The 25,852-nt window shown below is 43.5% G+C and overlaps 1 protein-coding gene across 1 annotated transcript in view; it reads right to left on the bottom strand.

Moving 5' to 3' along the window:
- LOC118096523 (potassium voltage-gated channel subfamily KQT member 1-like) overlaps nucleotides 1–25,852 on the bottom strand; it is a 263,693-nt gene that overhangs the window by 84,808 nt on the left and 153,033 nt on the right. The window contains exons 12-15 of the mRNA XM_088669430.1: nucleotides 21,637–21,712; nucleotides 13,669–13,763; nucleotides 11,239–11,279; nucleotides 6,883–6,944 (exon numbers count right to left, since the gene is read on the bottom strand). Coding sequence (XP_088525556.1) covers nucleotides 6,883–6,944; nucleotides 11,239–11,279; nucleotides 13,669–13,763; nucleotides 21,637–21,712 — 274 coding nt within the window. The remainder of the gene's footprint in view (nucleotides 1–6,882; nucleotides 6,945–11,238; nucleotides 11,280–13,668; nucleotides 13,764–21,636; nucleotides 21,713–25,852) is intronic.

The following is a 25,852-nucleotide window of genomic DNA, read 5'->3' as shown; positions in this document are numbered from 1 at the left end:
ATCCCACTGAGTTCAATGGGGCTTACTCCCAGTGTTTAGCTTTTTAACTTGTTCATTAATTAACTACAGTTAATTAGCTACATCAATGAAAAACAGCCTCCCCTTCATCTGAGTTTTCTACTTGTAGAATTTTATACACATTTGTGATGCTACCAACAGCCTAAAGCACTACAAGTCCATTCTTCCACTTCATCCTATTGCATGTGCAGAGCAGGCCTTAGTTCATTCACATTTCAAGCACACATAAATACTGTATGTGAGAAGTTATTTTAGTTTCCAGCATTTCTTTGCCTGAATAAACACAGGTACAGCTATGGAGCACCAGCCAAGGAAAATGAACCTTTCTACAGTGACATTTTTGGAAACAGCCACTTAAACATAAAATTCATGAATGAGCAATGTAATTTCTTAGCTATAATTTAGAGCGAAGGATTCCTTTCAGTACTGAATTAACATAATCTTGACATTTTTAATACTTTTAATGGTTTTGTATTCATGTACACAGGCTCATTATAGGTACCGTAAATATATATAGTACATAAAGCAGACCACATTAATCTTTCCCCACTGGCAAAACCACTCCTCTTGCTTGCATAGGGCTCTGTGTGTATACAAGCTGAACATAGTCATTTGCTAAATGTGTAGACCACATTTGGTAGGGATTAAAGCAAAAATCAATGAGTCTGATTTCTGAAGCCCAAATATTATTTGTTACTTATTTTTAAACTGTAAATACTGGATTCTTAAAGTAGCCATCCCGTGTGTTTCACTTTGAACATTTTCTCTTTTGAAATAGAAAAAAAGCCCAGGGCCTCCATTTTAACAATACCTCCAGATTCTTCCCTGGACTGGTTTACACGTTCCTTCAAAGCACTAGTTAAACCATGGTTTCAATGTGAAGACACAAAGTGTAGGTGCATGGCTCCTTACCCACTCCTGTTGTTGTCCTACTGCTGGGAGCTAAGCCATGATCTTAGAATGACAGAATCACAGAATGGTAGAGTTGGATGGAACCCCAAGGGCCATCTAGTCCAAACCCCTGCAATATGGGAATCTTAACTAAAGCATCCATATTGTTTATTGTTACATCTGAACTAATTTTTCTAGCACAAGAGGTGCCGGAACTCACCTTGAACGCCTCCCTTGTTCTCTTATAATGCTAATGGAGACCACCTGAGAGGGGCCGGAACCAAGTTCTGGTGAGTTCTGGCTGGGAAAAAAGCCCTAATCTGAAGCCAGGCTTGTGAATTGTTTCTCTTGAAAACAAACACAAGTGGTAACCAAAGCTTGCCCTTGGCTCACTGCTCATAGTTGGGGGGGATGGGACAAACCACTAAGTCAGACAATGGTTTGGCTCTTAGCAGTGCAGCACTTGTGACTTCAGAGGTGTGCACTTGCATGCTGCACATGTAGCTCAGTTGTGTTCAGCTGAGTAAGCTAAGGTGAAAACAAGTTGAATTCATGCATCTAAACATACAATTATCAGTCCAGATTAAGATTGGTTTAAGTCTTAGAGACAATGCTACCATTCAGTGGATTTGTATCTGGCTGACTGACTGAACCCAAAGGGTGCTCATCAATGGCTCCTCCTCATCCTGGAGAGTAGTGACTAGTGGGGTGCCACAGGGTTCTGTCTTGGGCCCAGTCTTGTTCAACATCTTTATCAATGACTTAGATGATGGGCTTGAGGGCATCCTGAGCAAGTTTGCAGATGACACCAAATTGGGAGGGGTGGCTTATACCCCAGAGGACAAGATTACACTTCAAAATGACCTTAACAGATCAGACAACTGGGCCAAAGCAAACAAGATGAATTTTAACAGGGAGAAATGTAAAGTACTACACTTCAGCAAAAAAGAAATAAAAAATGAAAGGCACAAATACAGGATGGGGGACACCTGGCTTGAGAACAGTACATGTGAAAAGGATCTAGGAGTCTTGGTAGACCACAAACTTGACATGAGTCAACAGTGTGATGCAGCAGCTAAAAAAAACCAATGCAATTCTGGGCTGCATCAATAGGAGTATAGCATCTAGATCAAGGGAAGTAATAGTACCACTGTATTCTGCTCTGGTCAGACTTCACCTGGAGTACTGTGTCCAGTTCTGGGCACCACAGTCCAAGAAGGATACTGACAAGCTGGAATGTGTCCAGAAGAGGGCAACCAAAATGGTCATAGTCCTGGAAACGATGCCTTATGAGGAACGGCTTAGGGAGCTGGGTATGTTTAGCCTGGAGAAGAGAAGGTTAAGGGGTGATATGATAGCCATGTTCAAATATATTAAAGGATATCATATAGAGGAGGGAGAAAGGTTGTTTTCTGCTGCTCCAGAGAAGCAGACATGGAGCAATGGATTCAAACTACAAGAAAGAAGATTCCACCTAAACATTAGGAAGAACTTCCTGACAGTAAGAGCTGTTCAACAGTGGAATTTGCTGCCAAGGAGTGTGGTGGAGTCTCCTTCTTTGGAGGTCTTTAAGCAGAGGCTTGACAGCCATCTGTCAGGAATGCTCTGATGGTGTTTCCTGCTTGGCAGGGGGTTGGACTGGATGGCCCTTGTGGTCTCTTCCAACTCTATGATTCTATGATTCTATGATATACTAATGGAGGGATGGGGGGGGAGCATGTCCCTTTATAGCCAAAGATGTATCACTTTGTTTAAAGGAAGCAGAATGTGATGCTTGTTTGATGCACAGCACCCAGCCAATCTACGTACCTCATGTTAACGTCATATGTTATCAGCCAGGAGGATGACCAACATATATGTGAAAAGTTGTGCTTACCAAGCACTCTGCCTACATCCTAGGGCCATGCAAATAAAAATTCACCTGAGGAACAATGACAAGAATGAGCCAAAATAACTTATGGCAAATGAAGTGTTCTTAACATAGCATGCAAGCTGAGGCACCTTGTTGTCACCTGTCCTTTAAAATCCAGATTTGTTCTGTTTGGAGGGCACAGAGTCCCCTCTCCTGTTTGGGATGCCTTTTGTCCCATTTTTGAAGTCATAAAAAAATAAGATGTAAAAGTTTATGCCCTCACTTGCTTGCCTCACGCAGCCTAGCTTGCTAGGCACCTCAGAAGTTGAGCCCACCCTCCAAGCTGGCTGATGGGCGCTCCAGGCTAGCCAATAGAGGTTGCCAGCCAGCGGACTCTTTGGGGTTGGGCGGAGCTCTTGCCAGTGACTTCAAGTTACAATAAAGGAGATTCTGACTAAACATCAGGAAGAACTTTCTGGTGGTAAAAGCTGTTTGACAGTGGAACAGACTTCCTTGGAAGGTGGTGGACTCTCCTTCCTTGGAGGTTTTAAGCAGAGGTTGGATGTCCATCTGTCAGGGATGCTTTAGTGGAGATTCCTGCATTGCAAGTGGTTGGACTAGATGATCCTCAGGGACTTGGGTGTAGGGATGTTTGTACTTGCTCCACAACCTCAAACAGCTCATCACCAGCAACAGCAGACCAGATGCCCACCCTGTCCTCATGTTAACTTTGGCATGTTAACTTTGGCAATAGGACTACTAATGTCTTCTCAGTGGCTGCTTCCAGACTTTGGAACTCCCTTCCTCCCTGTCGGGTGGCAGGTCACTGGGAGGTGAATACTTTCTTATTACAACAGGCTTTTAGAAACTGACACCTTGGAGCCTTTGCGTGATCAGAAACTTTGCCTTCTCAGGATTCCTGACAGTGTGGAGTCTTCTAAGTTTGTCCAAGTTTGGTGTAGAAGAATGTCAAGAGTAAGGAAAATTGGTGGACAGATATCCCTGTTCCCTCCATAAAGAATCCACTGTTCCATTCTGATTCTGTTGTAGTCCCAACTTGCATTGGCACTCCTTGACCCATTTTTTTAAAAGGCAAGTACCTTCCTCCCCCTCCCCCAGCTGATGTAGAAGATGGATGCTTGATATTCCACCTCAGTAGTTCATTTCTAGTATTCTAGTCCTTGGATCACACAACTTCACCATCCCTTTGGGGCGGAAAGAGAACAGATTTGCATTTCCGACAAATTAAATGTTCTTCCAGTTAGCCTGGCTCTTACTAAAAATAAAAGCAAAACTTATTTCAACAAAGCCTGTGCTTTGTTCAGACTTTGTGTCTGACATCTTGCTCTAAAGCCTTCAGCTTTATGGCTCAACATCCCTTGGCATTTCTGCCCATTTTAAATGTTACCAAGTTATTGTTTTGACTTAGTGTGCTATTGTTTCTTTGTCTATAAATGTGGAACAGTTGTGGTAAAATGAGTATGTCAATTGTAGCTGTAAATATCACAAATGCTTTCCATATAATTATGAAATTATCTAATATGTATATTTTACAAAAATCAAGATAGCTATCTTTTTCACACTTTTTTATTCATCAATTCCTGTCCCTCTCAGTTTTTATTTTTCAGATTTCTCTGCTTCCTCTCTCACCTTGCGGCATACATGTTTTTCCCCTTTAAAATGTTAAATAGAAAACAATAAATAGGGCATTCGTAATACCCTATCTGAATTGTAGAGGTTTCAGATTGCAAATTTAAACAGATATGAATGCCAACAACATGTTGGAAAAAAATTGTCCAAATATATTTAAATAGAATCTGTGGAGTTAAAGTTAACTCCTTAAATTGAAGCTAGGGAAGGTTCAGCCAAATGGCACACATTTGCCGTTGGAGAGGGGACCCCATACACATCTTGTAGATCTCCATGTAGCCTGAATTGAACCACAAGCAGCTACAATACCAACTACAACAGCATGAGTTATTTGTAAGCAAGAGCAAATCAAAGAAGGCCTTTGGTTTAATTTACAAATAAATCAATAAAGCATAATATAAGCCAACAATCAGTAGTTCACAGAGCCAAAAGGGGGACTGAGATTTCTATTGTACAATTAGTACAATCAATGCTAGCTATACAGTCAAGCAAGGTAAGGTGTTCCCCTCCCCAGACAAGTATGGTCAGTGTCCACTGATCCCAAAGCAGCCAAGAAGGTCAGAGGCAGATGAGAGGAGTCTATGCCCTTCCACCTCTAGGTTCAGCAGGTCTCCTTAGGGTGCCTTTCTCTCGGTGCCCTAACATGAAATCATGGAACTAGCCTTCTATAACTAAATCTACACAAACACATCACAACTGAGCTAAAGGTGATGGGGATATATAGAGCATGCCAACTTTCAATTGCTGAAGTTGGCAATTGAAGTGTATTTTTGCAAGTTCCTCACTTAATAAGTGACATAAACCCCGAGTGTCCGCCGTTTTCTGCCAACATGCAGCAGTAGCACTGGACTGGGAGTCGGCTCCTCAGGGCTGGCATTAGGAGGCATCATTTACACAATTTCAAGTCATACTAAACAAATGCAAAACCATGAGGTGTGACAGAAGGTGGGGGAAGACACATATTAGCAGTACTTCCTTTTGAAGTCAAAAGATGGATTGGGAGAGGTCAGGGTGCATTACACAGTGGTTCAATCTAGTTTCAAAACAAGCTTTAAAATGATTATGATGATGATGATGTCCTTAATCTGCAGTAACTTCTAAAATATTGAAATTTCACTTGTTGATTTCAATGGAGCTTGCCCAACAACAAAAAGTCTGGCGGATTTAATGCTGAATTAAAACAAATGGCAATTTGGGTTTACCGTTTTAAAAAAGCGCTTGGCCACAGCATTTTAACACAGACCTGCACCTAGAAATGCCACAGAAAAATAAGTCTGGATGAGCCCTCACTCAGTTTTTTCTTTCATAGTTTCTGTCCTCCTCTGCTCCCCCTCTTTTCCTTATACAGTCGTACCTTGGTTCTCGAACTTAATCCGTTCCGGGAGTCCATTTGACTCCCAAAACCATTAGAAAACCAAGGCATGTATTCTGATTGGCTGCAGGAGTTTCCTGCACTCAAGCGGAAGCAGTGTCGGAAGTTCAGCTTCTGAAAAGGTTCACAAATTGGAACACTTACTTCTGGGTTTGTGGCGTTCGGGAGCCGATTTGTTCAGCAACTAAGCTGTTTGATAACCAAGGTACAACTGTACACGGCATTCACTTACTCCTTCCTTTTATACAGCATCCACTGACTCTACCCACCTGTCAACGTAGCCCCAGTTCTAACCCCCCACAGGCCCTTTCCCCGCTACAGGTCTGGCTCTGCCCCAGGACTTCACTTCCAGGGTGCATTTCACAAGGGATTAAGTCTGTTCAGCAAGGAAACTATTATGGAAGGTGTAATGTTTAAACATATATCCCTGGCTGGAGAATGAAAATAGTTTCAAACAGAGCCTTCATTGTAGACACACAATGTTGCCCCACTATTGTCTCCAAAGTCCTGCAAAACCTGTTTCATCAAAACCCTAACAAACACCTATGAAATCTGCTTGCCCAGAGGAGACAGTGGGATCAATAGAAATGAATGTATAGGCCACAGGCACGGCTGGCTACATCTCACACCATTTCAGTTCTCTTGTAAAGCACATCTATCCTGTGCTTCATTTGGAGAAGGGGGAAAAAAGGAGGTCTGCCTGGTACACACCACTCTTAACCACTACACCACACTGGCTCCCTGCTTTGCACCAAAGTTTGCATCAAAGTTTGACGTGTATAGAGAGCAGCCCCTAACACAGCCTACAAAAAACTTCTTCATCAAATGTAATAATAATAATAATAATAATAATAATAATAATAATAATTTTATTATTTATACCACACCCATCTGGCTCAGTTTCCCTAGCCACTCTGGGTGGCTGTTTTAGTGTACTGTATTCTCTTCCTATCTTGGTTTCTCAGAGTTTTAAAGTAAATGATGATAAGATACAATCTTCATGGCACATAAATCTGATATCATTAACGGTGTGTGGAGAGTGTTTTAAAACAAAGAAAGAAAGAAAGAAAGAAAGAAAAACAAACAAACAAATCCTTACCTTATCCTCCAGCCGGATCAGTCTTGCTCCTACTGTATAGTATCCTTTGTCTACTCCCTTTTCTTAAAAAAGAAAAAAGAGAAAAACCACTCAATTATACATCTGGAAAAAAATGCAGCTAGTTTGTTTAATTTGGTTCTAGCAAATTTTCTAGTAGAAAATTGGCTGGCAACATGATTGCACTGTATTTCCCATATTAGATAAAGACCAACCATAGTTGCCGGTGTGGTGGGACACAGCTGCCATCCTAACACCAATGTTGCTGCAGTTTACCTCAATGATGCTGGTGGAGAAGGACAGCGGCAAGGGCACTGCTGTGCAGGCATAACAAAAGCACAGGGCCTGGCTCCACCAAGGCATTTGTGCCATCCCACCCTTGCTGCTGCCCTGCTCTGCCCAGCGCCACCTAGGTAAGCTGTAGGGACACCAATGTCAGAGATCCAGGTATGCTGGGACACAAGGGAAGGCAACCCCTGACACCCTTGGATAAAGGGCTGAGAATGTTCCCTGCTTTCACAGCTAAATTAACCAAAGCTCTGACTCACATCTTTCTACCACTCATATTGCTGCCACTATCCAGATAAGTGAGGGGAGGGTGTCCTGATAGGGTAGAGCTAGTAAGATGATGTTATACAGCCAGCCAAGTTTGGTGAGGACCCCATGGACCAGAGCACGCCAGGCACTCCTGTCTTCCACTGCCTCCCGCAGTTTGGTCAAACTCATGTTCATAGTTTCGAGAACACTGTCCAACCATCTCGTCCTCTGTCGTCCCCTTCTCCTAGTGCCCTCAATCTTTCCCAACATCAGGGTCTTTTCCAGGGAGTCTTCTCTTCTCATGAGATGGCCAAAGTATTGGAGCCTCAGCTTCACGATCTGTCCTTCCAGTGAGCACTCAGGGCTGATTTCCTTCAGAATGGATAGGTTTGATCTTCTTGCAGTCCATGGGACTCTCAAGAGTCTCCTCCAGCACCAGAATTCAAAAGCATCAATTCTTCGGCGATCAGCCTTCTTTATGGTCCAGCTCTCACTTCCATACATCACTACTGGGAAAACCATAGCTTTAACTATAACGGACCTTTGTCAGCAAGGTGATGTCTCTGCTTTCTAAGATGCTCTCTAGGTTTGTCATTGCTTTATTCCCAAGAAGCAGGCATCTTTTAATTTCGTGACTGCTGTCACCATCTGCAGTGATCAAGGAGCCCAAGAAAGTAAAATCTCTCACTGCCTCCATTTCCTCCCCTTCTATTTGCCAGGAGCTGATGGGTCCAGTGGCCATGATCTTGGTTGTTTTTTTTTTTTTTATGTTAAGCTTCAGACCATATTTTGCGCTCTCCTCTTCCACCCTCATTAAAAGGTTCTTTAATTCCTCCTCACTTTCTGCCATCAAGGTTGTGTCATCTGCATATCTGAGGTTGTTGATATTTATTCCGGCAATCTTAATTCCGGTTTGGGATTCATCTAGTCCAGCCTTTCGCATGATGAATTCTGCATATAAGTTAAATAAGCAGGGAGACAATATACAACCTTGTCGTACTCCTTTCCCAATTTTGAACCAATCAGTTGTTCCATATCCAGTTCTAACTGTAGCTTCTTGTCCCACATAGAGATTTCTCAGGAGACAGATGGGGTGATCAGGCACTCCCATTTCTTTAAGAACTTGCCATAGTTTGCTGTGGTTGACACAGTCAAAGGCTTTTGCATAGTCAATGAAGCAGAAGTAGATGTTTTTCTGGAACTCTCTAGCTTTCTCCATAATCCAGCGCATGTTTGCTATTTGGTCTCTGGTTCCACTGCCCCTTCGAAATCCAGCTTGTACTTCTGGAAGTTCTCGGTCCACATACTGCTGAAGCCTGCCTTGTAGAATTTTAAGCATAACCTTGCTAGCGTGTGAAATGAGCGCAATTGTGCGGTAGTTGGAGCATTCTTTGGCACTGACCTTCTTTGGAATTGGGATGTAGACTGATCTTCTCCAATCCTCTGGCCACTGCTGAGTTTTCCAAACTTGCTGGCATATTGAGTGTAGCACCTTAACAGCATCATCTTTTAAAATTTTAAATAGTTCAGCTGGAATATCATCACTTCCACTGGCCTTGTTATTAGCAGTGCTTTCTAAGGCCCATTTGACTTCACTCTCCAGGATGTCTGGCTCAAGGTCAGCAACCACACTACCTGGGGTGTACGAGACCTCCATATCTTTCTGGTATAATTCCTCTGTGTATTCTTGCCACCTCTTCTTGATGTCTTCTGCTTCTGTTAGGTCCTTACCCATTTGTCCTTGATTATGGTAATCTTTTTACGAAATTTCCTTTCATATCTCCAATTTTCTTGAACAGATCTCTGGTTTTCCCACATTCTATTGTTTTCCTCTATTTCTTTGCATTGCTCATTTAAGAAGACCCTCTTGTCTCTCCTTGCTATTTTTTGGAAATCTGCATTCAGTTTCCTGTATCTTTCCCTATCTCCCTCGCATTTTGCTTGCCTTCTCTCCCCCACTATTTGTAAGGCCTCGTTGGACAGCCATTTTGCTTTCTTGCATTTCCTTTTCCTTGGGATGGTTTTTGTTGCTGCCTCCTGTATAATGTTACGAGCCTCCATCCATAGTTCTTCAGGCACTCTGTCCACCAAATCTAAATCCTTAAACCTGTCCCAGTGGTTTTTCCTACTTTCTTCAGTTTAAGCTGGAATTTTGCTATAAGAAGCTGATGATCTGAGTTACAGTCAGCTCCAGGTCTTGTTTTTGCTGACTGTATAGAGCTTCTCCATCTTTGGCTGCAGAGAATATAATCAATCTGATTTCGATGCTGCCCATTTGGTTATATCCATGTGTAGAGTCGTCTCTTGTGTTGTTGGAAAAGAGTGTTTGTGATGACCAGCTTGTTCTCTTGACAGAACTCTATTAGCCTTTGCCCTGCTTCATTTTGAACTCCAAGGCCAAACTTGCCAGTTGTTCCTTTTATCTCTTGATTCCCTACTTTAGCATTCCAATCCCCTGTAATGAGAAGAACATCCTTCTTTGGTGTCATTTCTAGAAGGTGTTGTAAGTCTTCATAGAACTGGTCAATTTCACTTTCTTCAGCACCGGTAGTTGGTGCATAAACTTGGATTACTGTGATGTTAAAAGGTCTGCCTTGGATTCGTATCGAGATCATTTTTGAGATTGCATCCCATTACAGCTTTTGCCACTCTTTTGTTGACTATGAGGGCCATTCCATTTCTTCTACGGCAGTGCTCCCCAACCTTTTTATCGCCGCGGACCAGTCGACGTTTGATAATTTTACTGCGGCCCGCTGAGGGGGGGAACGTTGATTGTTTATATTTTATTTAGATTGTTTTGATTTAATAATTTTAATTTAATTGTATTTAAATGTTCCTTGGGCGGCCCGGTACCACTTGATCCACGGACCGGTACCGGTCCGTGGCCCGGGGGTTGAGGATCACTGTTCTACGGGATTCTTGCCCACAGTAGTAGATATGATAGCCATCCGAACTGAATTCGCCCATTCCCTTCCATTTTAGTTCACTGATGCCCAGGATGTCAATATTAATTCTTGCCATCTCATTTTTGAACAAATCCAACTTACCTACATCCATGGTTCTTACATTCCAGGTTCCTATGCAATATTTTTACTTTACAGCATCGGACTTTCCTTTCGCTTCCAGGCATATCCGCAACTGAGCGACCTTTCGGCTTTGGCCCAGCCGCTTTATCAGCTCTGAATCTACTTGTACTTGTCCTCCACTCTTCCTCAGTAGCATGTTGGACGCCTTCCGACCTGAGGGGCTCATCTTCCAGCGTCATAACTTTTATATGCCTGTTGTCTTTGTCCATGGAGTTTTCTTGGCAGGGATACTGGAGTGGCTTGCCAGTTCCTTCTCCAGGTGGATCACATTTAGTCAAAACTCTCCACTATGACCTGTCCATCTTGGGTGGCCCTGCATGGCATAGCTCATAGCTTCTCTGAGTTATTCAAGCCCCTTCACCACGACAAGGCATTGATCCATGAAGGGGAGCTGATATTACGGAGAGCAAATCAAGTTAATCCAGAAAGAGAAAAGCAGTTCAACTGCCCTCCCTTCCTGATCACTGAGCTATGTAAGACAGACCTGTAACTAAAGATGCATGGAGAAAAGCCTGTAAGATGGCCGTTCCTCTGACATTGGTTATGTTTTACATGCGTAGTAAAATATGCACATATAATTCTGTAAGAATCATTAAAGAGAGAGCTTTTCACAACCTTTTGTTGACTATCAGTTGAATATAATAACTAAATAGTGGCCTACATTTTGAGTTAAATACCCCCCCACCTGCCCTTCATTGGCTGATGCAACTGATAGGTCTATAGAAATGTTCTGTACCTGGAAGAAAGAGGCCAGGCTTCCCCAAGGAATGATCCAACCTGAAAAAGAGAATTTGATTACACAAGAATGTTATCAAATTGATTTCATTGTGCTTCAGGTTTTAGTGGTGCCAATTTTGCTTGTGCGATCTACAGTAGGAGAGAGCAAGCCTACACAGAGACTGTTCCTTGGTCCTGCTCCTTATTAGTACGCAGATGACACACAACTCTGCCTCATGTTTCCATTGGCTAATCCTAGGAAGGCTGTGAAATACCTGACTCTGTCTAGAGGCAGATTTGAGATAGATGAGGGTAAACAAATTGAAATATAACCCAGACAAATACAGAAATACTGTGACTGGGGAAATGGCTGGTTCTGCTTGGATGAATTTACCTGGGGCTGAATTAGGTTGCACTTCCACTGAAAGACCATCTTTGCAGCTTGGGGCTCCTCTTGGAATCAACATTATCTGCAGAACCAAAGCTGCCAGGGGTGGCAAGGAGTGCCTTTTATCAGCCAGGTGCAATCCTATGTGAATATGGAGGCTCATGCAACAGCAATTCCTGTCCCAATTACATCAAGACTGGACTGTTAAAATGGGCTCCAAATGGGGCTGCCCATGAAGACAGTGGAGAAGCTTCAGCTGGGGCAGAATGCAGCAGCCTGGATTTTCACAAAAACTAAACACCCATACCATATTACACCAATTCTGTGTCAGCTGTAGTAGCTGCCTATACACTTCAGGGCAGTTTGAAAGCATGTCAAAGTGCAAGTAGATAAATAGGTACTGCTACAGCGGGAAGGTAAACGGTGTTTCCATGCGCTGCTCTGGTTCGCCAGAAGCGGCTCTGTCATGCTGGCCACATGACCTGGAAGCTGTACGCCGGCTCCCTCGGCCAATAACACGAGATGAGCGCCGCAACCCCAGAGTCGGTCACGACTGGACCTAATGGTCAGGGGTCCCTTTACCTTTACCCTTACACTTCAGGGCACAATTCAAAGTGTCGGTCATAACCATTAAAGCCCTTAGTGGCTTGGGATCAAGTTATCCAAAGGACTGCCTACATTCATACAAACCTGCCAGAGATTTGAGATCAGTGACAGAGGCTCTCCTCCTCCACCTGCTCAGGAAAGAAGTTAAGTTAGCAGGGCCAAGGCGCCCAAGACAGGCAATTTTATTTTGTGCATCATGCGCCATTTTGGCTGCCACCAGGGGCCTGGTCTTTCTATTATCAACCTGGATATCTAGAATGGTCATGATAATATTAGAACTCTGGGCTTGCGGCGCTCATTTCACTCTATAAGCCAAGGGAGCCGGTGGCATAATCCTTGCAAAAAGCCTGTTAAAAAGCCTGCTGAAGACATTCCTATTTAGACAAGCCTACAGTTTTGAAACTTTGTATGAGTTTTAACCTGTTTTGGTCTATTTGATTGTGGTTTTAACGTTTTGTATGTTTTATTTTTTTAAAAAATATATTGTTATTGATTTTAACACATACAAAAATATTGAAAAATGTAGATAAAAGAAAAAATAACAAAAATAACAAAAAACAAAAAATACAAAAAGAAAAAGACCAAAAAGAAAAAAACCTTTCTTTAACAATATAATCAATACAATTTCTTCTTCTGTCGACTTCCTCCTTCCCCCCCCTTCCACGCTTCTATTTATAACTAATGTAGCACTCTCTACTTCATAAATCAATTCTTCTTCTAAGATACTCATTATACATATTATTCTTGATCCATTATAACCACAAATTTCTAATATTTCAAAATATTATTTGAATCTAGAAATCATAATAATTATTTTACATTTAATCTTACTTCCTCCTTACTATATCTAATTGCTTCTTCAGCCTCTTTATACTTCCACTTCCCTTATTGTCCATTTTTAATCTTATATTTCTTCTCCAAATAAATCTTAAATTTCTTCATTTTGTATGTTTTTAATTGCAGTTGAAATTTTTTAGAGATAATTATACCATTTTATCATTTGAGGTTTTCCCCCTACAATCCAATGGTGAATAAAATAAATAAATAATGAATTTGTTAGTCCTTATAAAGAGTCACAAGACTATTCTTTTTCCCAAGAGGTAGAAGGATACTGAGCAACATCAGTATCACCTCTGCCACTCTTCTATCAACCTCCTTTCTCTATTTTGAGGATTATAAAACTGGTGAACCTTTCAGAGTTTCTATAAAGACTGCAAGAAAATAAAATGCATGAAATGATTTGAGCATTTGAAAAAATGCTAAGGCATATTCCATTCCCCTGCGGGAACAATAACCTGTTAACATACACAACTTCAGCAAGTCTCTTTAATACAGTGTTAGACAATGTAACATCACCAATTTCTGTGTACAACATTTCTGCCCCAAAATGCTTCTCAAATGTCCATCCCTCACTGCTGGCCCACAGGGCACCTGAAGCAACTGTAGGCTGGGTACCTTCTTTGGAGTTCTTTTATTCGAACCATCATATTGAGATGCCCTTGAGAGTATTGTTCGATCACATCACGCACATCATAAGGCTTCCGAGCTTGCTATGAAAAGAGAACAAATAAAAATGGAAAAGGTGAGAGATATCTTGTTATTGCATCAGAACGTGTTGGTCTGAGTCGAAACAAAATAAAAAAAAATTCCTTCAGTAGCACCTTAAAGACCAACTAAGTTTTTATTTTGGTATGAGCTTTCGTGTGCATGCACACTTCATCAGATAGATATTAATACTTAAGGATTTGTGTAAGTACTTTCAGATCTTTCATGTACATTATCTTGATGCAGCCCCCCTGCAATATATGCTGGTATTTTATCACATTTCCTATTTCAGACAAGGAGTGGGCTGGGAATGAGAGAAAGTGGCTTGCCTAAGGTCAGTGAGAGAGTCCATGGCAGACACAAGATTTGACCAAAAGACTTCCTGGTTGTAGATCTCTTAGCTATCATACTAAACAGGCTCAAACTTTGGAAAATGTAGCATCTTTTATACATCAATACATCAATCTCATATACAGTAGATCTATGCTTACACCCTCAGTAGCATGTTGGACACCTTCCGACCTGAGGGGCTCATCTTCCAGCGTCATAACTTTTATATGCCTGTTGGAGGTCTCGTACACCCCAGGTAGTGTGGTTGCTGACCTTGAGCCAGACATCTTGGAGAGTGAAGTCAAATGGGCCTTAGAAAGCACTGCTAATAACAAGGCCAGTGGAAGTGATGATATTCCAGCTGAACTATTTAAAATTTTAAAAGATGATGCTGTTAAGGTGCTACTCCCAATATGCCAGCAAGTTTGGAAAACTCAGCAATGGCCAGAGGATTGGAGAAGATCAGTCTACATCCCAATTCCAAAGAAGGGCAGTGCCAAAGAATGCTCCAACTACCGCACAATTGCGCTCATTTCACACGCTAGCAAGGTTATGCTTAAAATTCTACAAGGCAGGCTTAAGCAGTATGTGGACCGAGAACTCCCAGAAGTGCAAGCTGGATTTCGAAGGGGCAGAGGAACCAGAGACCAAATAGCTAACATGTGCTGGATTATGGAGAAAGCTAGAGAGTTCCAGAAAAACGTCTACTTCTGCTTCATTGACTATGCAAAAGCCTTTGACTGTGTCGACCACAGCAAACTATGGCAAGTTCTTAAAGAAATGGGAGTGCCTGATCACCTCATCTGTCTCCTGAGAAATCTCTATGTGGGACAAGAAGCTACAGTTAAAACTGGATATGGAACAACTGATGGGTTCAAAATTGAGAAAGGAGTACGACAAGGTTGTTTATTGTCTCCCTGCTTATTTAACGTATATGCAGAATTCATCATGCAAAAGGCTCGACTGGATGAATCCCAAACTGGAATTAAGATTGCCGGAAGAAATATCAACAACCTCAGATATGCAGATGACACAACCTTGATGGCAGAAAGTGAGGAGGAATTAAAGAACCTCTTAATGAGGATGAAAGAGGAGAGCGCAAAATATGGTCTGAAGCTCAACATCAAAAAAACCAAGATCATGGCCACTGGTCCCATCACCTCCTGGCAAATAGAAGGGGAAGAAATGGAGGCAGTGAGAGATTTTACTTTCTTGGGTTCCATGATCACTGCAGATGGTGACAGCAGTCACGAAATTAAAAGACGCCTGCTTCTTGGGAGAAAAGCAATGACAAACCTAGACAGCATCTTAAAAAGCAGAGACCTTGCCGACAAAGGTCCGTTATAGTTATAGTTAAAGCTATGGTTTTCCCAGTAGTGATGTATGGAAGTGAGAGCTGGACCATAAAGAAGGCTGATCGCCGAAGAATGGATGCTTTTGAATTATGGTACTAGAGGAGACTCTTGAGAGTCCCATGGACTGCAAGAAGATCAAACCTATCCATTCTGAAGGAAATCAGCCCTGAGTGCTCACTGGAAAGACAGATCGTGAAGCTGAGGCTCCCATACTTTGGCCACCTCATGAGAAGAGAAGACTCCCTGGAAAAGATCCTGATGTTGGGAAAGATGGAGGGCACTAGGAGAAGGGGACGACAGAGGACGAGATGGTTGGACAGTGTTCTCGAAGCTACGAACATGAGTTTGACCAAACTGTGGGAGGCAGTGGAAGACAGGAGTGCCTGGCGTGCTCTGGTCCATGGGGTCACGAAGAGACGGACACGACTAAACGACTAAACAACGACAACAACATGCTTACACCCAAACCCTCTTTACACAATCATCACATGTAGAGCCTCGGCATCTAGAAAGGGGCACTGGAGCCACATGGTTGGTTCTCACCTGTGAAACTGGAGGGACCCTTCCCCCTGCTCAGTCACAACAGGCCATGTAGGCTTCACTTATGCATTTTTGTCTGGGATGGGGCCTTGGAAGGTGAGCAATGGTGAGGGAGTGGCCAGGGGTGTGACCCCCCCGCCCACCTAATGTTTGCACATGCAGGGACTCTTCATGCCATTGATGCATAAAGGAGCATTAGGAACACATTTAGTAACACATAGGTGTCTGATAGTGCAAAGCATAGCATAATACTGTACAGGGAATAAACAATTGTCTGTATAAAAGATTGTTGCTGGTCACCAAAGAAGTGGCATATTATTTCATATCAGATTATGAAATTCAGCACCCCGCCACTGACTGCATCATCTGGAATCCAAAGGTCTAAGGTGCCCCTCTAAGTCAATGAAAAGTTTCATGTAATAAATAGTTCTCCAGACCATACTCCATCTTTTCTCTTTATACTTTTGTTTATCCTAACTCCAGATTGCTTTTTTAATTGATATAACCTGCTGGATACATAGGCGAGGACTTCGGACAGTGATGGCCAAAGGCCCTCCATCCAAGGCCCTCCATCTGTTCTGGGACTACAACTCCCATCATCCCTAGCTAACAGGACCAGTGGTCAGGGATGATGGGAATTGTAGTCCCAAAACAGATGGAGGGCCTAGTTTGCCCATCACTGATTTAGGATAATGATTCACCCATATGCAAGCCACAGTGTAATAAGAGGTTATGTACCACAGAAATGCAGATTTGCCATGGCATGGACAGAATCCTTAAGATAAAGCAATACTGAGTTACATGATGCGGTCAGAGACTATACCCCTAGTTTGGAAGTGTGGCAGGTTGAAGATGGAGGCAATGTCCAGAAGGGGCAGCAACCTACTGACAGGAGGAGCCCTCTCCTCCTCTCCCCTATTGCAGTTACTCTGTCCTTCTGAGAGTCTGCACTCCCATTCCTCGTTCCCACCCCCTTAACCCTTCAGAAGGAGAGTGAGGAAATTATCTAGGCAATTTCCAGTTAAAAAATAGTGTTCAAGCCTTCAAACACCTTCTTTCCTTGAGATAAGAGACACCTAGTCACCTTGGCTCCCACAAGAATCCACAGCTAGCACTTCATTTTACTCTGAATTGTGCACCTGGAGAGCACCAATCAGATTTCATTCAGGTTGCTTTCAACTAATCACACTGCTGCTGCAGTTCCATTTGGGCAAGGGGCAGGGAGACAGAAGTTTAGCCAACACACCACTTTGGAGACTCAGCAGGAGACTGGAGTAAAGAACGAGGAGGGAACTATGCAGGGCAGTCTCGAGCAGGTCGGCTGCCCTGGCGCAGGGCGCAGCATGGCTTCCCGCTTCCGCGTGGCTTTGCCGCGCAGCTCCCTGCCTACCGGCCCAACGCCCTAGCGCCCCGTGCCACCGGGACTCTACCTAGAGCCGGTTCCTGACCTGTGCTGTGACAAAGGGACTAGTACCTTTTTTGCAGCGCAGCACAGAAATCTCCCCACCCACCTCTTAGACCTCGCCATTTCTGCCCCCCTCAGAGGCCCTAGCCTCGCTGTTTCTCCCCACCATCACCACTTACAACTGTGTGTGTCAGTCTGTGATCAGGTTGTCTGAGTGTATCTCTAGATCAGGCTTCCTCAAACTCGGCCCTCCAGATGTTTTTGGCCTACAACTCCCATGATCCCTAGCTAGCAGGATGAGTGGTCAGGGATGATGGGAATTGTAGTCTCAAAACATCTGGAGAGCTGAGTTTGAGGAAGCCTGCTCTAGGTCAAGTGTATGCTGCCTGTTGTAACTTTGGACTCTGCCTACCCTCAGCTCCACTCAGGCAGCAGGATCCAAAGCAGGCATCCCCAAACTTCAGCCCTCCAGATGTTTTGGACTACAATTCCCATCTTCCCTGACCACTGGTCCTGTTAGCTAGGGATCATGGGAGTTGTAGGCCAAGACATCTGGAGGGCTGTAGTTTGGGGATGCCTGATCCAAAGGGACAGTAAATTTGGATTCCCATGAATGCATCGCCTACTGCAGGTGCAGAAGTGGCAGTGACAGCAGGCGCAGCTGCTAACTCCTCTGCAGCCCCCAACCCATGCCACCTCTACAGTGGGCTCTTGGCAAACAGGAGGCACTGCCAGTATCTTCCCACCCTTGTTCCTGATGTACATCTTCCATGGCTGGGGAGAAGTGCCTCAACTTGCTGTTAATTGACCCATGAGAAATCACCTACCACTGTTCAACACACTTCATTAACAGGTGCCACCAGCATGTCTTCTCTTCACAGCTGAATTGATGGACAACCACATAAGTGTACCAAAGGTTGGTTCAAGCCATCATTCTTGCCTCATCACCACTTACTCCACTGCAGCAAATGAACTAAAGAGCTGTGCAGCCTGTTGCCAACACATGGCAATTCACATCTGACACATGCAACTGCAGGCAAGCTGAAAAAAATAAAAATCTCATCGGATGGAGTGGAAGGAGGAGGTGATGGTGACAGCAGCAAATGTGGGAGAGGCAGGGAATTAGGCAGGGTCTCATATGCTCATTTATTTAGTTCATTTATTCAGGAGCACTTGAAGTGCATTTCTAGCAGCATGAACCAGACAGAGCCTATCCACCAACCTTACAAGTTGTGATGAATTGCTAAGCGGCAGGCGAAATCCAAATAGCAACAGCCACTCAGCTAAGTGGGGAAGAATCCTGCTGTGCCCCTGCAACAACGGCAGACGACACACGACGGCATAGCAAGGTCAAGCGAAAGCCCTAAAATTAGGGAGCGGTGGGCGGGTGTTCGGATGCAATTCAACCGGAGGAGGATCTCTACGGTGAGTGCAGCGCTTAAATACTGGTCCACCTGACTCTTTGATTGGCAAGCCCTCAGCCCAATTGCACCCCGTCAGATGGACCACCAATAGGGTGTTGTGGCTGCTCCAATTGCCCCGCCCCAACACCTAGACCTGGTCTGCTGAGACCCACCGCAACACCGCAACCCTCTCTTGCAGGGAGGACCAGATTTAGCAGCTGTTGTGGTCCCTTCCAACTCTACAATTCTATGATTTAAGTTTAAAGGGGAAACAGCAGAACAAACAAGCAAAAGCATTAATTAGCTACCTGACTGTTTTGTTGCTAAAAATACACCCCAAAAAAGAGAAAAGGTGAACCTGCAAAATTTGCATGACAATGCAATAATTCATGGAGTAAACACAGTAAAAGGATTAGTTACAGGTAGGTAGCCGTGTTGGTCTGAGTCGAAGCAAAATAAAAAAATTCCTTCAGTAGCACCTTAAAGACCAACTAAGTTTATATTACTAAAATATAAAAATAAAATAATATATATTTTATAAATAAATTACTAAAATATAAACTTAGTTGGTCTTTAAGGTGCTACTGAAGGAATTTTTTTATTTTACAGTAAAAGGAGGTGACAACTGTGCTCTCTTTGGTTTTTGCTGTCTTTGAATCTGCTTTATCTCCAAGGGGAATCTGGCGGTGCAATGGGTCCCTCTTTTGGTTGTGGTTCAAGGGACCAGAAAAAGACTAGAGAAGGTACAGTAAAAAATCTACTAAGTGAAAGAGAAGTAACAACAGCTTGTTAGTCTTGTTGTCTGTTTTCTCTCTGCCACCAGCCTCAGCCAGAGATATTGGCATGCATTAAACACTCTAGCGTGTGATGGAGTCATGCTTGGACTGCAGCCATGGGATCCTAGAAATTCCAGATAAAAGCAGAGAGGAAAAACAAAAGTTGCAAAGAACAAGAAGAACAAGAACCAGAAGTAGAGGAAATGGACCCCCCTCTCTCCCCCACCACCACTACAAAAAGAAACAAAATTGTTTTAAATAGTCTTCAGCAGTCTGGGCCTACCTGGACCTTGGTTTGGGGGAACACAGCTTCACTCTTTTCTTGGCATGTTGTGTGTGCTTGGAGGGAAGGGGTGGACCGTTATACTTTCAATTTTTTAAGGCTCCAAATTTATTGCTTTCTCCAACTTCCTGCTTACAGACGCTGACACATCGTTATTTCTGGCCAGAAAAAGCAGACTATTGTCTCTCTCGCAGGGCAACTGTGCCAGTAGCACTCTCTGGACTTGACTGGCAGAGATGCTTTGAGAGCAGTTTGCTTAAGTGTCCCCCTCCCTTGCATCCAACCCCTCGAATCGATTTTGGGGGGCTCTCTATTGTATCACAATGGCTGAATGCCTAGCTGTTCTAACAAAGGTTTGGGAAACAAAAGCAGAAAAAGAGAGAGGAGGCTACCCAAATGCATAATTAATCTTCTTCCTTACTAATAAACCTCTCTTTGTTCATATAGAACAATCCACATTAGAATGCTGTAAAGTAATGACTAAGCTAGTCCAGTCAGGTGCTGAGAATGACTCAAATCCCAAATATACACAATGGAAGCAAAAAATGGGGAGGGGCACTAACCTGGCATCCTCTGCAGGTCTTTTTAAGCATAAGCACAGAATAAGAAAGAACTACAACAAAACTGGATTCCAAAGTGAAATGCTACATGAAACACAGCTGTGGTGTGCAAGGCAGGTTCTCAAGGAAGGGGGGAGAAATTTGATTACGTTCTCATTTAAAGGTGAACCTACCTAATTTGGACTTTACAAAACAATACAAGAACCAAAACACAGCCGCCCTTTGAAACTTGCACTCCTCCAAATTTTGCAATGCATTGCTCTAGCAAAGGAACGTGTACACAAATGCATATGCCAGGGTAAAGTGCTTTGCCAAAAAGGGTTCATTAGTCAAAACTGCATATAAAAATGTGCATGTAAGGATAAAAAGGTAAAGGGACCCCTTTACCTTTAGGTAAAGTTGTGACCGACTCTGGGGTTGCGGCGCTCATCTTGCTTTACTGGCCAAGGGAGCCGGTGTACAGCTTCCAGGTCATGTGGTCAGCGTGACTCAGGCCCCTTCTGGCGAACCAGAGCAGCACACGGAAATGTCGTTTACCTTCCTGCTGTAGCAGTACCTATTTATCTACTTGCACTTTGATGTGCTTTCAAACTGCTAGGTGGGCAGGAGCTGGGACGGAGCAACGGGAGCTCACCCTGAGACGGGGATTTGAACCGCTGACCTTTCGATCGGCAAGCCCAAGTGGCACAGTGGTTTAACCCACAGCGCAAATTCACACTAAAATGTGGATGAATTTTCACACTGTCTATTTTTAAAAAATGCAAACTGATATCAAAATGTGCAAAGCCAAACTTTAGCTTGGAAAAATTAGAGACAGAGAGAAAACAAAATTTACAGATTCCTCTAACCCTGTGGTAGAGAATGCTGAAGTCTCTCCAGGGACAGGCAGAGAAAGCTGAAGGGGTTAATGATGGGGGAAAGAAGTACATTGTGTCCAATCTGTAGTGGTGGCACAATGGAAGTCAGTGTAAAAAGGAAATTGCAAACTTTAAAAAATAGATTCAAACATAAAACAATGCTCACAGTAATTAGTCTCTATAATACTAGAAGCTATGAGTAATCAAGGTTCTGTCTGAACAATTTTGAGCTATGCAGTTTGGTGCCTTGGCAGAGGGGGGGGTGTTGGAGTGTTTTTGTTTTTGTTTAAACACATTTCACCTCAAATACCTTTTCCACAGTACTTATGTTATGGACTACTTGGTTCTGTTGCTCTTGCCATTTATTACCTGAAATTTCCTCCGGGCTACAAAATACTGCATTCTTCTGATGACTTTGACAGCTGTTCGGTGTGCTTCTGTTAGCCTACAAAACAAACCAGCACATATTTTTCCCCAAAGATTTTAAAATACAAAGCTTTTCAGTACAAATTCACAATAGTATATTAAGCATCCATGCCCCTTTAGATGTTTGTGCTTTGTCTTTCCTGCTTCAATTCAGGTTTCTGACAGCTGAGCTCCACTTGTGCAGAATGGAGGCATGCTGTGCACATAACCAGAATGCTCTAGAGTGTGAAAGAGAAATAATTGCCTGCCTTCAAAGGAGCTTCTCTGCCTGTCTGTGTCTCTGCATGAGTGACTGGTCTGACCATCGTTCCTCCTGGTTGGAAGATGGCAAGTTCAAACAGTGGATCATGCAGAGAAACAGTAGGTCAGGTACTGGAAGCTTCTATCATCCTGCAGCTACTAAACTAGCATTTCTTCTGGCATGCTGGTGTGCCCTGACACAGTTTGAGAATTAATGGTTTATGGCACTAAACAAAAATAGATAAATCTGAAGTACAGAAAATTCTGGAGATTAGGAGGAATTGCCATCATAGAATCCTAGAGTTGGAAGAGACCACAAGGGCCATCCAGTCCAACCCCCTGCCAAGCAGGAAACACCATCAAAGCATTCCTGACAGATGGGTGCAAGGAAGGCACAATGCAGGCAAATGTGGAGCATCGTGACACTCTTCATATTCTTTGAAGGTACCCACAAGTTTCTACTACAAAGAAATTAAAATGCGGGGAGATATTTGGACACTTGAAATTATAACAAAACTCCTTTCCTAGAAAGATGCTGGTCTTTATTTCATCATTGCAAATGAGTTCACGTAAGTTATTAAACCAGAAACATTTTTACCAGCCCATCTGCCCACGCTAGCTTGTGACAGTTGCTTGTGACACACCAAAACTGTGGCAAAACCAGGTGGTTTATCAAAGCTTTCTTGCTTGATCCTTAGACACCACAGCTGACCAGGCAAATGACTATTTACAAGCATGCTTAATTTTAAAAACAAAATTATTTCACATATCTCACATTTAAAGAGTGTGCTGGGCTGATAAGGGTAACCCAAACAGAAATTATAAGCAATAAAGTCAGTTGTGTATGACCGTGTCTTCACTTCTGCTTAATGCAAAATCTCTTCTTGGAGATATTAGGAGAGGATTTTAAAGATAGAGAAAATGGTTGGGGTCCGTTAAACCATACTCTGAATTCCTCTCTTGGCTTAAGAGGAACGGGCTTTCATCTGCGGTTTGCCCTGAGGTCTGGCACTCACTTCTTCATGGAATGCAGGAGCAGGCAAAGGCACTGGATGCAGAAGCATGTTGTCTGCCACAACCTTCCGACTCTGTTTCCGGAAGCAGAGGTTATCCTACGAATTGGATTTTTAATTGGCTTTAAACTAATGGCACATGCTGGAAAGAGATGGCTGGGGAGAGGGAAGCCCATGATTTGTTTATTTTAAGCTTCTCTTTATATTTATGATTCAGCAACCTTCTGTGGAATGTAAGCTAAAAAATATTTACAAGTGAGGAGGAAATAACTGGAGTTATATTGAGATCAATACAGCAATAATGGAGACTGTATGTGACTTGAAACAAAAAAGGAGGGGGAGGGGGAAGCTCAAGTATGAATATGCTGGGAACCTCCACTTAAAACATCGAAAAAGAGATTTGTTTGTGCTTCTGATGGAATGTAATTTAAGATAAAGGATAATGTGCTATAAATCTCAGCTGTAAAGATGAAAAGAATCCATGAGCTGTGGGGAAATAGCCCACTTTCCTAGGCTGAGGGGGGAAATGGCGAAGATCTGCAACACAGTATTACGGTACTAGTGAGACAATGGCTTTTAGCAGGTTGTCGCCTCTTCTGAGACATGGAAGCAAAAGGGACAGAGAGCTAAGACATTGGAGAAACTTTGAGATTCAATTCTGCCCCAAGTCATGATGGGAGACAACATCGGGAAAGTGAAAGAGACAACCAGAGATGGTCTGAAGGAATCTCCATGGACATAACAGTTTTTCAAAGACGGACAAAGATGAAAGCTGTTTCCCAGTACTGCTGGATCTCTCAGCAGCTTTTGATACCATCAACCACAACATCCTTCTGGACCATCTAGAGGGGCTGGGAGCTGGGGGCATTGTTATACTGTTATACAGTGGTTCTGCTCCTTCCTCCTAGGTCGTGTCCAAAAAGTGTGGGGTGCCTCAGGGTTGCATCCTCTCCCCCATGCCTTTTAACATCTATATGAAGCCACTGGAAGAGATCATCAGGGCGTTTGGGCTGGGTGTTCATCAGTATGTAGATAATACCCAATTCTACCTCTCTTTTAAATCAGAACCAGTGAAGGCGGTGAAGGTCCTGTGTGAGTGCCTGGAGGTGGTTGGAGGATGGGTGGTAGCTATCGGATTGAGATTGCATCCTGACAACACAGAAGTACTGTTTTGGGGGGACAGGGGGCGGGCAGGTGTGAAGGACTCCCTGGTCCTGAATGGGGTAACTGTGCCCCTGAAGGACCAGATGCGTAGCCTGGGAGTCATTTTGGACTCATAGCTGTCCATGGAGGCGCAGGTCAATTCTGTGTCCAGGGCAGCTGTCTACCAGCTCCATCTGGTACGCAGGCTGAGACCCTACCTGCCCGGGGACTGTCTCACCAGAGTGGTGCATGCTCTAGTTATCTCTCGCTTGGACTACTGCAATGCGCTCTATGTGGGGCTACCTTTGAAGGTGACCCGGAAACTGCAATTAATCCAGAATGTGGCAGCTAGACTGGTGACTGGGAGTGGCTGCCGAGACCACATAACACCAATTTTGAAAAACCTACATTGGCTCCCAGTACGTTTCTGAGCACAATTCAAAGTGTTGGTGCTGACCTTTAAAGCCCTAAATGGCCTCGGTCCTGTATACCTGAAGGAGCGTCTCCACCCCAATCGTTCAGCCTAGACACTGAGGTCCAGCTCCGAGGGCCTTCTGGCGGTTTCCTCACTGCGAGAGGTGAGGTTACAGGGAACCAGGTAGAGGGCCTTCTTGGTAGTGGCGCCCGCCCTGTGAAATGCCCTCCCATCAGATGTCAAGGAAATAAACAACTATCTGACTTTTAGAAGATATCTGAAGGCAGCCCTGTTTAGGGAAGTTTTTAATGTTTGAAGTTTTATTCTGTTTTTAGCGTTTTGTTGAAAGCCGCCCAGAGTGGCTGTGGAAACCCAGCCAGAAGGGCGTGGTAGAAATAATAATAATAATAATAATAATAATAATAATAATAATAATAATTTATTATTATTATTATTAATTTCAGATGCAGGACTGAACAAAGATAATATTTTGAGTTACTCACTTGAAGTTTTATAAATTTATATAAAATAACAATACGAATGGAAATCATTAATTATGCAGCTGTTGATTAAGGGGTTATTATTATAACTGAAATGTAACTAAAATTAATAAGATTATGGAACACAGTGGCATAAGATCGGAAATGCTTCTAATCCACCACACAGGGAGCCACTTTAACCAAAACGTATTAACTGGAAGTTGATAGGCATTTGAATAATTGTATTAATTGGAAATTAATTGATATTGCGCGGACAGGCGGAGTCCCCCAAACCCCCAGGCGACCCCCTGATAAAGATGCAAGACAACATGCTATGGGGTTCAAATTGGCCACAACTTTATTAAGATTCAGATGTTGGGAGACCTTGGCTCAGGCATTGGGCGTTATCCTTCCCAGTCCCCAGCCGGGATCTGGGAGGCATCGGGGTTATCCACATGCATGGGGGTTGGGGCTGGCTCTGGAGAACATATCTTCAAGCAGAGAGAGCCCGCCCCCTGTTCGCCACCGCTGGAAGGGGCAAGTGATGACACCTATTGGCATGGTCAAGGCTTCCCCCAATACCCCAATCTTGTTGCCACAAGGGGGTGAGGTCTCCGCCTCATGCCCCTCCCTCTAGGAAAATCGCCAAGGAATTCCACCCAAGGCCTGACACTGCCAAAGTTGTGACGTATTGCTACAGGAAAGGCAAAACCTGCCAATGGAGGGAAATTCCTTTCCGACCTTTCAACAGCGGCCTTGACGTAGCAGCACCTGTGAACCTGTAGAGAAAAGGTTAACCTGCAAAAGAACATGAATGAGGGTGTGGTGGGTGGGAGAAGCTCTGGAACCAACTGGTGCTTGGAGGTAAG

Source organism: Zootoca vivipara, chromosome 5 (genome assembly GCF_965207765.1).
Source record: "Zootoca vivipara chromosome 5, rZooViv2.hap1.1, whole genome shotgun sequence".
Taxonomy (NCBI): Eukaryota; Metazoa; Chordata; class Lepidosauria; order Squamata; family Lacertidae; genus Zootoca; species Zootoca vivipara.
Note: the sequence above shows the minus strand (reverse complement) of the source record. Positions and strands in the feature narration are given on the sequence as shown.